Genomic DNA, 15,625 nt, shown 5'->3' with positions numbered 1-15,625 from the left:
AAAATTGCTGCAGCTGTGCTCGCCATGCAGTGCATGGGCTACTTCCGAATCTGGGGGGCTGTTGCAAAGGAGTCCGTTGCCTCTATACGGTACGGGTTCCGTGCGATCTATGATCCTTCCGGGAGCACCTGTCTTGTCAAGTCGAAGAGAATGGCTCGTATTCGACGCAACCTGCAGTACTGGTGGGATTGGTTGGAGGACAGGACAGCAGGAAGCTGCAGCAGCCGTCATGCTGTGATTCGACGCATAGATGCAAAAAAAAGTTGAAAGTAACTTCATGTTAATAAAATATTAGATCTTAATTTAACAACATAACATTGCAAAAAAAAATTAACATTGTTGAGTATGTTATTGTAATTTACTAAAGTAGTAATAAAAACAAAGGCTTATTGCATAGTTTTCGTTCACGTTCGCCTACATCGCACGTTGTATATGAGAATAAAGGGTATAATTACTAAGTTTTCTTGTTTAAAAATCACGGTTTGGGGTTTAGAGGAAAACAAATGGTAAAATGCGGAATACAGTTTTTTTTTTCGAATAAAGAGGAAAACATGTGAATTCAAAAAACGTTTCTATTGACACCAAAGAGTACTTTTCGCCGAGAAAAGTGGAGTTACAATGTTTGCGATCTAAAGTGATGATAGAACTAGAACTTATTTTTTCAGTTCACCTGCTGTTGAGTGAAATCGTAATTAGGTAAATGACTCCTTGACATGAAAATAACTTTTTTTTTATAATCGTTATAACAAAACCGTTTTTTTTAATACAGCAATATTTGTAGGTGTACTTACAGTGAGCAAAAGAGCGCAGCAAGGTGTAAATTTTTTGGTTTTTAAGAAACAAAAATATTATTTCTATCATATCCCAAATACACATAAGTACTTAAAAAAAAATACACACTCTCGCCTTGTACTAATGTACTCCCTTGCGGGGGTACTTACATGTTATTATTTTTCTGGTGACCTCCCCATATCCCTTTGCCAGCTACGTAACCTTTTGTGACACCCTGTATATGCAGAGTTCTGCAAACTACTGTTCTGCTTTTGAAACACCAAAAAAAAAACAGGTCGTCTAACTAAAAGGTCACGTGACCAAAAAAAAATTATATGAAGAAGCGTTTTTTTCATGAATATAAAAAATTACGTAGGATAAAAGTTTTTCAGAGTGACGCCTGAGTAACGCCCTTTCGGCTAACTATACTTTTTTTATTACACGGGGGCAGAGTTTAATACAACACCCTGAACTATTAAACTCTGATAATATTTTCGCGATTTTTTTACATTCTGATTTCATTTCCTGGCTTAGAAATAACATCAATAACATGCTGCACACGTAGGTTTCGGCATAGTATTAAACCCTTTTTGCAACAACCTGTATAAATATCGGCACGGGTACGACTTTATATATAATTAATTATTAAATATTAAAAATACTTTCAAATAAAAATAAATATTTTCGTATCACAAAACAATATTACTTACTTAGTATATTTTTAACAAAGTGGCATGTCTTCACTTTTATGTTTTCGAGTACTATGTTAAAATTTCATGTCATTGTCCGTAGAACGCCCCGCATACCTCAACCCCCCCTCACTAGATTTGACAGATTCTGATTTTCTTCCAGCTTTAGTGACAGCCTTAAAGACACAATAATATAAGTACTACGCGCTTTTTTCGTGACATCAATCACAATCTTTGGTAAAATTATATCTACAATCTACCTATAGTGGTCCGTGGTTATTATGGTTCAAATATCTATACCAGTCTATCTTTTAGTATAGGGATTTGTTAGTGATAACATGAATTGAATACAGAATAAATAAATTTGTTGCACCACTAAAGTACCAGGGTATAAGCTATCAAAAGAGTCAATGCACTCAGAATAGTAGGTTACGCGAACAATTATAGTGGTATCGACCGCTTGAGTGGTGGTAGGCTTAGTTATGTCTATTATACATACTCGTATAGCATCACCTTACTAGGGGCTTTCCTCGTTAGTACTTTGTTTTTGATGTAGGCAGTCACAAAAAGTCTGTTTTTTGGATTCTCTGTAAGAATTATTGTTGAAGATTTTAAAGTTTCTTTAGGTGAAAAAATACGCTTTTCAGTTTTGAATATGCAGAATTCAGCCTTTATTTGCATACTGCTTACTGAAAGAAATCAACCTGCATTTCAGCACGAACATAATTTAGGTTAAGCTGTTGTAAGTAGGGTATAGAATGGAGTGTAGAGAACTCTTACTCGGTATTCACATAAAGTCCAGGTTAAATGGGTATTTGACTGATTCATATGTCATTGTGGTATTTGACAGTGCTAAACATAATTATTTAAATTTGTATTTGGTTATTTGTATAAGTTTACATTAAAAGACCCGTTGTATTTTTTGCAAAACAATATTACTGGTTGCGTCCCAATAGCATTATTATATTTGTACCCTTAAATCAAAACTGCAAAAGCAAAAGCGAAATAAGAGCTGAGTGCAAAAAATCTCTTGCACTCACACACACACCCAGTTACCAGGAATGCATAGCTTGCAAAGTTCTATATTACCTAGGGTCCAATACAACAGTGCCAAAGAGAAGCCAAGTCTTTGTTCCGAAGTTTAAAATATGCATGCCTTCAGTCACGCTACCAGGCACGCAGGGCCCAATTTTAAACTAGGTTCTATACTTGTTCTATGACGCGGGTAGTTGGAAATTTAAACAGTGGGGGAAAATCGCTTGTTGGCGTTTTCGATTAAGTGTTTGCTCGGGGAAATCTTGATTTTGGTTTTAGACAAGAGTTATGTTTTAAGGTTTGTGTCTTAAAGTGAAAAACAGGGAAAAATACCAGTTTAAAGTATTTCTTGTAGATTGGCATTTAGATAATTTAAATTGGTTTCCGATTGAGATAAAGGCTATAAATTTTTTTTTAAGTTTTTCTATCCTTTCGTAATTTCCTTGTATCCTAGTCTAAATGCCGTGTAAAAATTGAATTATAGTTGAGAATGCTACTAGCATTAAGTTCACTTTTGTACCAATTTATTTTGTGCATTAAAGAGAGCATGAGTATATACCAAATATGCAAACTTTAATATGAAAGTATTCTAATATTTAATTAGAGTCCCACGAATTCATAACACTGTAATAATATCCGTTATACACGTTATTGTATCGTGTAAATGTCGAATGAATATTACTAACGTAATCATTGAGCGATAAAACCGTTTAATTATGCATCATTACTGCTCGCCCTGACATGGATTTATGATATGAACTCATTGAACGTAATGTGATTATAGCCTGTAAATTAAAGCTCAGTAATAGATAATTATGGAAACGTGAACTCTAGATTTTAATTGCTAATGTTCAATGTAGGTATTTTGAAATTGGAAACAATATATTATTTGCGTACAATAAATCGGCCATGTCAACTTTTGTCATTGCTTGTGAGACACTCGAGTCCGCGTTGTTCTATGCTTGTGAGTGTATGTAGTATATCCAATAGAACCACGCGGACTCGGGTATTACGTTCCAACCTACTTATTTATTTATTATATTTTTAAAACCATTCTTTTGAATACTACTTTACACGACAAAAGTTGCTATTTTATCTTCACACCCATTGAAAGTGGCTTGTAAAATTTTAGATGCAAATATATATTTATTTACCGTTCCGTTATACCCAAAATTCCCTCCTTAAGGGCCATTTACCGTTACACAACTGCGTGGATACATTGAGATAATGACCTCATAATTTCAGCTGAAAGAGCAGAACTTTCAGGATTGTCTGAATATTTACATTGTTTCAGAGTCGTTCTTTGGATAAATTATTTGTTTGAACATAAGGGAATGCTTTAAGTTTTGCAAAACAAAATACTTTGTAATTTTTTAACAGATTTATTGAATGAAATGATAATATTATTTAATTTGAACGATAAATGTACTCAAAAACATAAGTATAGGTAACTAGACTTATTCACTAACATTAAGATTACAAATCATAATTTTTGAAATTATAAATGGAAGTCAAGAACACTCTCAATTTTTTTTTAATTATTTAGGCTCTTTTTCTCTCAACTAGGTTTTGACGAAAGATTGAATAACATGTGTCGCACACCTTATAAAACCCACTGTTTATTCAGTAAATAACAGTTACCAACTCTCAGAAGGAATATTTATAATATTATTATGTAAATAAAATTGACATACTTTCGCACCATTTCCTGCCTCCCCACCCTAAAACCGTCCTTCAAAGATCTGAAATACGCAATTTGACTCGAAGCAACATTATGTCAATACTCGTCACATCAAAGTGGCGAATCACAGTCAGTAATGGTGACAAGTGGGGTCGTACAGAACTTTTGCCAACTCGAGTCAAGTTTAAATTGTTACAACGAAGTGGAGTTCAAAGTAGAAAAACTTTGTGAAGTCGTGTTGTTAAAATATTGTTTGGTATTTTTTTGTTCGAATGTGCCTCTTTTGAAAGTGTTCTTATCATTTTCAGCGAAATCTGATCTGATCTTAAACTATGATCAAATTAAAGAAGAATGCAATATGCCTATTGCCTATTTTGTGACTGCGGTTGTATATGCTACGTCGTAGCAGGCGTAGCAATTTCGTAGCAGCGGCTACGACACGTACCATTTATTTACCAAAAGTCTAAATATTATCAGCTCCAAAGTACCTACATATACGTATGTACTTGCTGGAAATACGGAAACCAATACACGAGAGCACTTGCCCTACTTGGCGAAGCGAAAAAGCGTGAAGTTTCCAGCCATTTGACAGAAAGGCCACTTATTCAGTGGATTACGAAATTGCCGTAATTTCACCCGCGAGTAGAACTCAGCTAGTGGCGCGCTCCTTTGTGTGATAACCTCCTTGTGCTTCGTGGGCGCCTAGTACTTTTCACACGATTTCAATAAGGGAATATAACCTATTTACCTAGTTCCTTTTTGTTTTTTTATTCGATGGTTAAAAATTATAGTTCAAATTATATTTTAAGAAAGGATTTTGTTTACTTATCCCGTTTCTTTCTTAGATAACAATTTAAATACATCAAGTACCATAAGAGGAGGTCTTTTAGACATAATTTAGGTAAAGTAGTTTGTAAATGCATATTTATAGGTGGTATAACGTTTTGAGAGGAGGTTACTCAGCTCATCATTCTGAACTACTTTCTTCAAGATTTGGCCATATTAAGTAGAACCCTTTCAGTCACCCTTCAGCTTATTACACGATTATTATGTAAACCTATGCCATTTTGTAGAATTTAAGTTATAGGTACTCACTTAAAAGCTTTTAAAAGTAAATTTATAAATTTTCGAACTCCAATATGTTTAAGTACACACCAAAGAGGTGATTCACGAGAAGAAGCACAAAGGTGCAACTACCTTTGTGACGTCACTTCCGCCGGAAGTCGAGGTGGGACGTTGTTGAGTGGTCGTGTCATTAGCTTGCTCTAGATTTAGAGCTAGCCCTCTTTAGCACTAATTTCAGAGGCGACTCTTTGAAGGAAGTTATTTGGACTAATTTTAGTTTTTTAAAGGAAAAAAATAAGATTTTATCTAATGTTTTTTTTAAAGTTAGTCTCATGAAGAAGCTTTTTATATCATTGTCAAATACGGATTGGACATTTATCACGACTCTTAAGACATGGTAACCCATAGGCCATAGAAATGAGAAAAAACTTAGTATAATACATTGTTAAACAGAAATATGGTGAAATTAATTTTGAGATTCAAACTTAGAAATACAATTAACTATAAATTAACACATTCTCGGTAAAGCCACAATCACACCGCTTGCAGCGACTCGAGACAGATAAAGCAACGTTTACACACGACGATAGATAAACAACTATATGCAGATGCACAGGGGACTATTCTGGGAGATGCAATAATGCCATTCTCAAGATAATATTGATAAGAAATATATTGACAGCATGTAGAAGGTACATGTGAATCTACCAAAAATCTTGATTATCATCCAATAGCAATACCAATTGCCCAAAGCACCTCCAGCGACTGACGCCAATCTTACTGGGCAATCCTGCCACCACGGTGATCAAACCTAGTCTAGCACTTGTCACCGATATACTAGAAAAAGAATAATTTACCGATACTCTAGAAGAAGAATAGTTAAAGAAGAATAGTTTCCTTGTTCTGAATAAGCGCTGGCAGCTTGAGCTATTATGTTAATTGTGTGCGGCGGCGGCGGCGGCGGGAGAGGCGACAAACAAGCGGAATAAACATGAGGAACCTGCAGGGTACATGCTGCTTAGTGGAAGAAGGTATATTGCAATACAACATAATAATAACCTGTTTATTTTAATAAAAATTGTTCAGAATGAAAAGCTCTGTGACATACTTCCGGATGAGCACCTATGAAAGACTCACCCTGTATATCAATCTGATACATCAATAGACGATACAAGTATCTAAAATTAAGCTTAGATGGCTAGCTATGGGTTGGAGAATAAGTAGTTCGTATTATTGTTTCAAATTCAAATACAATACTTTACAAACATTTACAACAGTTTTTTAATACAGTTAATAAGAAATACGACTAAACAAATTACTCTTGCGAATAAATTAAGGTTATATCCCTGAAACCACGTAACTTACAGTAATCTTAATTAACACGTCAGCAATATATTCGCAAGCCACTGTACCTACTCACACCTAAACTTACTCGCAAGGTTCCCACGTAGGTACCCACTTTATAATTACGACACAAACTATGAAATAATGTTCTAGGCAACAGTATCAAATCTTTACCCATTTAATTCCAACCGTACAAGATGGGTATCATGAGTTAGTATATTTGTATTTTATCACGTTGCCCCAGTTGCCCCAGTTAAGATTGCCCAATTTGAATGGTTTGTTTAGTTTTACAATTCTCATTAACAGGGATTTTAAATTCAATTTAAGAACCATGTATTTTTAAAAATCGTGGAGTTTTGACAATATTGTGAGAAGTTCGATAATAATTGGGAAAACTCCACGATTTTTAAAAATACATGGTTCTTAAATTGAATTAATTGAATATATTGTGATTAAATACTAGTAAGTATTTAATACCGTAAACTTTGCACACAACCTCCCATCAAAGTCTATATTAGTGTGTCACAGAGTATCCGGAAGCACTTAGACCCGCTCCCGCCAGCTAGTTGATTGCTCTGTGGTGCACCCGAGCAGCAGGTGTAAACAAATGCTGTTACTTTAGTTAAATTACTGTTTCGCTGTATGCCTGGAGGCAAATACGCGAGCCACTTTGTAAATTAGCTGAGCGCTTGACTAGTTATGTTTGAGTTGTCGTAGTCTGTAGCTGGTTGGACAGATAACGTGTGAATAAATGTTTTGTATTTAATAATGTTATATTCTTTAAGAATACAGCGGATAAATGAGAGCCATATGTTTTCGGAAAAGTCGTGCACTAAACTTATACGATGAAATTAACAGCAGCTATCTAAACTAAGCTTAGTGCTTAGAATACTGCCGCAGAGATAATAAACTCTTTGCACTAAACTATTCTGCTTTTGTTCATCAAACTTTTTAAAAGGCTCAAACCATAGAGCATAACTTTTTAATTCTCTTCAAACCATAGAGAATAACTTTTTAAATTCTCTCTGCATGCAGCCAGCGCTCGCCTCGTTCGCACTCTCACGCAAGAGGGTCAAGAGGCGTACGTCACTCGGAGTGGCAGTTAATTGTTCCTGCAATTGATTTTTACACGTTCCACCATGTTTTAAGACTTGGTTTGGTGGCGTTTTGTGCAGAATTTATGTAAAAATCCATGTTATTTTCAAATGAATCGCATCAGCACTTAAGTTATTCAGAAACATTAATTCAGTCAAAACGTAGTGAATTGAAAATAACTTTCATGTTTCAGTTTTACTTATTTAATAATATTAACTCTTTTTAAGAGTGATAAAACTACCCTACCGCTGCTGAAAAACCAGTCATAACCTCTTTTCCATGAATAGACTAGTCCAATGACAAAATCAATACAAAGCGGGCTTCCCTCGCTGAATTATAAACGAGAACCACACTACACTGAGTATCATGGTTTACGTAATGGCATATTGCCTGAATATGTTTTCGACCTTCCGCCGAAAATAGAGGATCATTATAATATGGGTTTGTATCCATTGGAAGCCTGTATACGGTGTAGTCGTCAATTTATATTATTATTTTAAGGCAGAGCTGTGAAATATACATAATTATTATTATACTAGCTGTGCCCGCAAGCTTCGCTTCGCCTTAAAAAGATTTTCCCGTGGGAATTCCGGGATAAAAAGTAGCCTATGTTCTTTCTCAGGGTCTAGACCATATGTATACCAAATTTCATTCAAATCCGTTCAGTAGTTTTTGCGTGAAAGAGTAACAGACAGACAGACAGACAGACAGACAGACAGACAGACAGACAGACAGACAGACAGACAGACACAGTTACTTTCGCATTTATAATATTAGTTAGGATTAGGATTATGACATTACTATTTACAACACCCAGGCCTGCTACTCCAGTTTACTCGGGAGCTAGGCTGGCTGAGCTGAAATCGAGGGGATATGTACAAAGGTTCCACTCGAGAGAGCCACGTACAGGAACTTCACCCCCTATGAGAATAGAATAGAATAGAATAGGATTATGACAGAGCTCGCAAAGTTACTAGCCCCCATATTGTGTCTTCTTTTAATATACGATGTTCCGACACGGAAGATCGAGACCTAACCTTTAACTATAACTTTCACAACAATGCTGCAGGCCACAACAGTCTCTATTGCTTAGCTAATAAGGGTCACCACTCGTGGTAGCAATTTAAGTCTAGAGGGCATAGTATGTTGAACGAGGACTGTGGAAGAAAGCTGAATTCCCACGAGCAGTTAGAATTTAGTTCTTAAGACACCGTAATAAAGGTGGTAGGAAAAATTGGTGGCTCTCTACTGTATCGCTAAGCAAATGGGTCACAAAGTTTATGTAAAAATGCTTTTATTTTTATGCGGCTGGTTTGGTTTTATGGTCGTATTTAGCAAATTAAACAGTGGGTTTAGCGATGAGTTTTGGTTTAGGTAAAGTATGATTGATTTCATTGTTAAATTGCTGTTGCGAACTTCCCTTTAGTATATAACCTAGGGTCTGAGTGTCGTTTTATGTTATGGACTCAGGTATATATATAGATGTAGTAATATTTTAAATATTATCAGATTTACGCGTCATAAAAAAGTACTTTATCCTATTTAAAGGCCTCAATGAAAGGCTTAAAATAAACTTTCTGCAATATAATTATGAATAATCATTTCGGCGTCCATCATCACTTGAAATCTCATTCCGCAAAACGTCCCTTTTGTTTGTAAAGTACATTAAACCTTAAACCCGTGCATCCGAAAATGGCGGTTTTAAACCAAAACAAAAGTGTTTATCTGTCGTGAATTCCACAAAACAAAACACGTCGCGTGCTATCTCATTTACTTTTAATTAAAATTTCAGCCTCAGACTTTGTCTCTAACGTGTAAAAAAACCTCGGGAATTCCTGGGTGGAGTGGAAAAGGAGGTTTTAAAACAATTTTGGCCTCAAATATGTCTTTGGCTTTAGATGAGTAAATTTAGCGGTTTTCAATGCCAGGTTACATTATTCTTATAAAACTAAGTTCAAAGTAATTTATATATTCCCCCCCAAAATTTTCTCTCTATGTACCTACACCAGGCAAAATTCAAGACTAACCTTCAGCAATAAAACCTGTCGTCTATCCTCAACCCCATCAATTCCCCATAACTTCTATCTTCAAACTCTGACTCATCATCATCACCACCTACGCTACGCCTACCTGTGAAACCTCCCCCCATCTCGCTCCCACCTACCTTATCCCGTATCTCCTGTCTCATCTTTTCCCGCTCCTCCTCCATCTTGCGGTGTTTCTCCTTGCGACGGTCCTCAGCCTCCTTGATGGCCTCCTGCCGTTCGCGTTCTGCTTCTTCTTCCTTCTCCTTGTCATCGCTGTCGTCGCCGTCGCCGCCGACTGCGCCTGGAATGGAGGGAATGTCAGTGATTGGGTTGTCATTGTCCGAAGGGGTGAGGCGCGGTGATGTGATTGGTGCGCGCTATGCTGCTTGGACGCTGTTGGTCTGTTGTGGCAAGGAACGCTTTGAAAACTCTATATCTCTTCTTTCCGATTGGACATGGCTACTATTTGGGTCAAGTTACTAGGTTTTTAGTCTAAGTATCCTTTGAAAAGTGGTCACTGACGATTTGAAGCCGTTCAGTGCGCTTTGGAAAAAACTAAGCTCAGTTAGAAGTCAAATGTCAGCATTCCAAATTCCGGCATCCGAATTTGGAACCGAAGTAAACAGTGGAAAATGGTTACGATCATTGCTATAATACGGAATGATTCAAAGCCCAAAGTGTTTTGTCCACCGATCAAACACACTTCTCACGCCATAGACAGTACGTCACCGCGTCACAAAACAAGACCCTATTCAGGCGACATCAGCTGCATACGGCGCTAATGTCCAGATTGACGTGAAATGGGTTTTTGAATAGACCCCCCCTCGACGCCATGTTGGATCGCCACTTCAACTGTGCGAACACGCGGGAATATGCGTTCAGTAATTCCATTCCATTTTTAAAATGTTTCGTCAGGTTTTTGTTCCGATCGCTCCTCATTGATTTGAATATTGAATATTAAAGCGGGCAAAAAGCCATCACCGCTTGATAAAAGTTTCACGATCTTCCCATGTTCATAAAAGTAAATTGGTTACTGAATATTAAATAAATAGAAGCCTCACAGAAGGAAAGGCTTGTAGTCGTAGGAATTCCGCATTCCGAGAGTTGGATGACAATAGAGAATAAAAATTAGACCCGCCGCGCCGAAGGAGGTCGAACTCTTCACAACCTCATTTTCATGGGCACGTTCCGGATCCACCGATATTAAGCCGCAAAACAATGTAGTCTACATTCCTCCAAGGGAGGGTGTCTCCACATTAAATGAATTCCTTTCGTATGACGCGCGCACAATTCAATTTATTGTGCTCCCCGGCTCAATAACGTTCCCATTAAGAAAAAGACGCTCGTTTCTGCGCGCGAAATTCAATTATTAATTGATCATTGGCCGGTTTCTGAACGCAGCGTGACGACTCCGTGGCACTGACAGAATCATAATTTCAATTTTCCCTCGAGTGTGACTCGGCTTTGAAGAGTAATCGAGGATTCCCTTTCTTTGCATTTTTTCTTCGGGTTCGATTTTGGAATGTTTTTTTAATTAAATATCCCGACGGCGGTTACGGCGTCTCTCTTTAAATATTCATTCGGAGTTCCGGATTTGAATATTAATTAATAATTTTATCTATTAGCAAATATTTTCCTGTCGAAAATGGAGGGATTCTTTGTGAAACAAAAGTTGTTTAATTAAATGGAACAAGTTTAGTTTGTTTTTAAATTGAAATGAAATGTACTTTGTAATTTTTATCGTGTGTTTTTTTTTAAATAATAAGTACCTAAAAAAAGTTGTGAAATTAAAGGCATCAATATGTATGTGGGTAACTAGCTACATTGATTCAAACTAGGAGTAGGAAGCAACATTATAGAGCCCAATTTAGTTATAACGTAGTTGCAACACCCGAAACTCGGGTTTAACTTAGACAGATGACTTTCTATGTAGGGTCCCAATTCTAAGCACTAAAACTAACTTTCCGCCTAGTTCTAGCACTAAAATTGAATTAGATGTGAAGCCTAGCTAGTGCTACTAGATTTATCGATTTTCCGTTGAATAATGCGCTGTAGGCATTTTAATCTATTGGCCTCACTGTAATAAATTTAATAAGTTAATTTAACATGGCTGTACTATTTTTGCCTCCTTTTGAGACTCTTGCGATATTTTATCTAAAATATACTTATGAACAAGAAGACATGTTTAAATAAATGAATTAACAATGGAGAATTGTATACTGTATAATAAGTCTTTGTATGTTTGTGATGACTCTTACCAACCTATAAGCTTAGAGATTATTGGCTACATACTTACCTCCTTCTAGCCTTGGTGGAGGCAAATCCACGGACAAATTCAACAAGATCATTAAATATATTAATTTTCCTAGATAAATAATCAGAATTCGGACCCCTAGCTACATAAATACTCAATTCATTATCCTCGTAGAACATAAAACTCCGAGTGCAATTATCAATATTCTAATTTTATGCGTTTCACGTTTCGACCCAATTAATTTAATAACGTTGTTTACGTTTCCAGAGCCGTTACTAGATTTACGACACGACGCGGCGACGGCACAGCTCCGGCACGGCACGGCAACGATGTTTCACGGACGGAAAGCGGTAGTTAAAACATTCATTTTCAAAATGGATCGTGTTTTATTTCGTATTTAGATAAGAGTTGATTGCTATAATTTTCACAATTCTATTTGCAGTTAAAACGTGCAATTATAATATTATTTTTGTGAATGCTGTTACGGACGTTATAGGAAATTTAAGGGTATTCATGGCGTTTGGTCAAACGATTAGATACGAGTAGATTATATATCATCATCATTACCCCATATTAAACAACTACAGAGGCTCGCTGCTCGCCCAAGAAGCCCTACAACACTGTGCCCTCAGCTATCATCGTCCAGCCACCACCGCCTGACTAAAACCATCGGTCGGCTGGGCTGGACGTCCCACAATTACCTGTTCATATGTAGTCCCTATATTCTTTTACCATCGGTTAAAACACAAGCCACAACCATCTGATAGAGCTGTGTATACCCCTAAAACAAACAGAGGAAAATTTAATTAAGAAACCTCTAAAAAAGTGTTGAAACTGATCTATTATTTTTAATTCCCAGCACTTAACTTATTAGTCTGACCATTTCAGTTGAAACAGAGGCGCCTGCGGAAAATCACTTTAGTTCATTATTTATTCAAAGTTCGTTACTGAAATAATTTGCGAAACTGAAATAAATTGTTACTAAACAATATGTAGGCAGTTAAAGCTTATCGGTCTTATTCATAAAAAGTTACGGGAGACCTATAGGCCTGCTATAAGCAAATGTCAAAAAAACTTTATTCATAAACGATCAATAGCGCTAAAGAACTCTCCAACTGATTCGTAAAACCTTGATATGCTAAAAATGGCTGGACCCTACTATACACCTTCCGTAAACCTCCTATTGTACAAAAACATGGCGGCCGGTCAACGGCTGTTCTGCTTTATTGACGATTTGACATTTGTTGTGAGTTAATATTTGCTGAAAATAAGTTGCCATGGTACCTAACGTAAAAAAATATTTTTTTTTTGTGGGTGCCACTGCGCCTTTAAGCCAACGTAAACTTTTTTAAGTGCCGCGCCGTGGCTAACATAGATAATAGAGATTGATAAATGAATGAAAGTTTTCGCTATTTTTGTTTATGGTTTCGTCAGACCGGCAACTTAATAGGGTAAATGTCAAAATGTTTGGTCTGTGAAATCTATTAGCATCACTATAGTTATTGAAGGTTTAAGGAACGATTATGAATAGAGATTTTTATGAAACCTCAAATAGGCTTAAAGTGTTCCGTAGCTATTGAGCTCAGTAAACCTACTTTAAGGTTTTTTTATGAATAAGACCGATATGTTTCTAGTTTCTAAAATAAAACTAAAAATCATAGAACGAATTGTCACTTTATAAGAAACTTGCAAGCGTCATCCTGATACTTGAATTTTCGACTTTCTGTCGAACACAAAGTATGCAACTTTGAGTATCACGATGAATAATAACTTTTTGATTTTATTCAATATTTATCCTAAAATACTTGAAAAATACCGCCATAGCCTTACAACTGTTATACACTATACCTATGTAACTACATACTGCTTATAGTATCGTAAACAATGCAGCCTATAATAGATGCTTACTTATAATAACTTGCTATAGTTCTCTGGTGCCCTAGTACAATGTTAGCCTATCATAGGAAACCAAACTCTATTCTGATTGGTTTAAGACTTAATGGTTGATTTAAATTTGCCTTCTAATACGTGTTTGCTAGGGGTAGGTTATCCAGGGCTGAGTTGCACGCAAGGGGCTGAGCCGGGCAATCGATAAAATGACCACTTATTTATAGAGCTAGAACTAGTATTACGTCAACATGTAGTAAACTAGCTAAGTTGCAGCAATATGGCCTACTTTGAAAAGTAAATTTAAAAAAAAATTACAGTGTTAACGCATACACTGTGTAGTGTGTACATACACCAAGACAGAATAATCTATGTTCTTTTACAGTCCAAATTAAATTGTATCCCAAAGCAAATGTTAGCTTATATTTATAATAGAATGAATTTTAGATTTCTATGTTAATATCTAAAGAACCATACACCTATTATGTCACAAAGAAATTCAATACCATAAACACCATAATAGGTCAGCAAATGAAAAGTCTAATCATTGGAGTTGAATACCACGATAGAGGGCAGGAATGTTGAATAGAGGACGTGACAGCTCACGCAAGACAGATAATTAAAACCACCACTTCATGTCACCCTGTTACCTTGTCATGTGGGGTTGTATAACTGTTATTGATTATACGGGAAAAATTATACTATCTTGTTGCTTTTTATTAGAAAAGAGTTTTTTCATAATATATTTAACCATACCATAGGTATTATAAATAATATCGCCACCCCCAGGTAAATAATATTACCCTACACATACCCCTGGGTTATAAAAGTGCCCTTGTGTACTATGTACACACTTGGGAACTGTAATCAACTCTTGTTCGTCGTATAATATTTTGTAATATAGATTTTAACCTATACCAAGGGATTGCTACGAATATTCGTAGGGAGTGCTACGCGGCTACGGCGTAGGCCTGTGAATCACGATGGAGAATATTATTATTTTGATACACTTAAGTGCGTACCTAAAGAATGTAAGTCAAGTTTACTATAAGGAAGTTTAGGCTTTCATCATTGTGAAATGGTGGTAGACTAATATTATGGCTATCGACAAGTAATTGAAAAACTTTACGTCTAATAAAGAACATTTCATAACATACCAATCTAAATACAAAGAGAAGAGATATTTATTTATGTAATATGTGTGTGAAGTATACACTCAAAAACTACTTACTGATTCCCGAGGATGGATAATGTAGACTACTTTATATCCCGGATTACCCCAGTTAACTCAAAAACAATTTGAAACTGCAAGTGAAAATTAAGTCCTTCATAAAAATTAACCTAGACATGAATCATTTACAAACTAATTTTACTTGAACAAAGGTTTCACATTATGTAAAACTAAACTAGGCTATCTATTTCCATACAGACTATCCTATAAATTATTACTGCGATAAAAGTGGGCAATAGTATATTTAGACACAAATGCAGAAAATCAATACTTATTGAATAGTTAAGCAGATACTCGTAAGCTTTCAGATTTATGTGATAACAAAATTACGATTTGGTAGCTTCTAGGATTCACAAAAATCCGAGATAAACTGTTACATAAAGTGGTTTTGGCTTCAAAAAAATAGTAAATCTTTTACCGCAATCAGGATTTTAAAATTCAACAACCTTTTTCATAGTTAACAACGACTCTAGTCCTAATACTTTTCAGCGGAACTGCTGAAATCGCAAAATGGTCTTCACGGAATAGCTTCCAAAATGGCGAATT

At 36.0% G+C, this 15,625-nt stretch overlaps 1 protein-coding gene across 2 annotated transcripts in view; it reads right to left on the bottom strand.

The window, feature by feature from the left end:
* LOC105398834 (complexin) overlaps positions 1–15,625 on the bottom strand; it is a 272,602-nt gene that overhangs the window by 13,834 nt on the left and 243,143 nt on the right. For both annotated transcript variants that reach the window (XM_011571071.3, XM_011571073.3), the window contains one exon: positions 9,845–10,008. In XM_011571071.3, coding sequence (XP_011569373.1) covers positions 9,845–10,008 — 164 coding nt within the window. The remainder of the gene's footprint in view (positions 1–9,844; positions 10,009–15,625) is intronic.

Source organism: Plutella xylostella, chromosome 26 (assembly GCF_932276165.1).
Source record: "Plutella xylostella chromosome 26, ilPluXylo3.1, whole genome shotgun sequence".
Taxonomy (NCBI): domain Eukaryota; kingdom Metazoa; phylum Arthropoda; class Insecta; order Lepidoptera; family Plutellidae; genus Plutella; species Plutella xylostella.
This window is presented reverse-complemented; position numbering and strand designations above follow the sequence as displayed.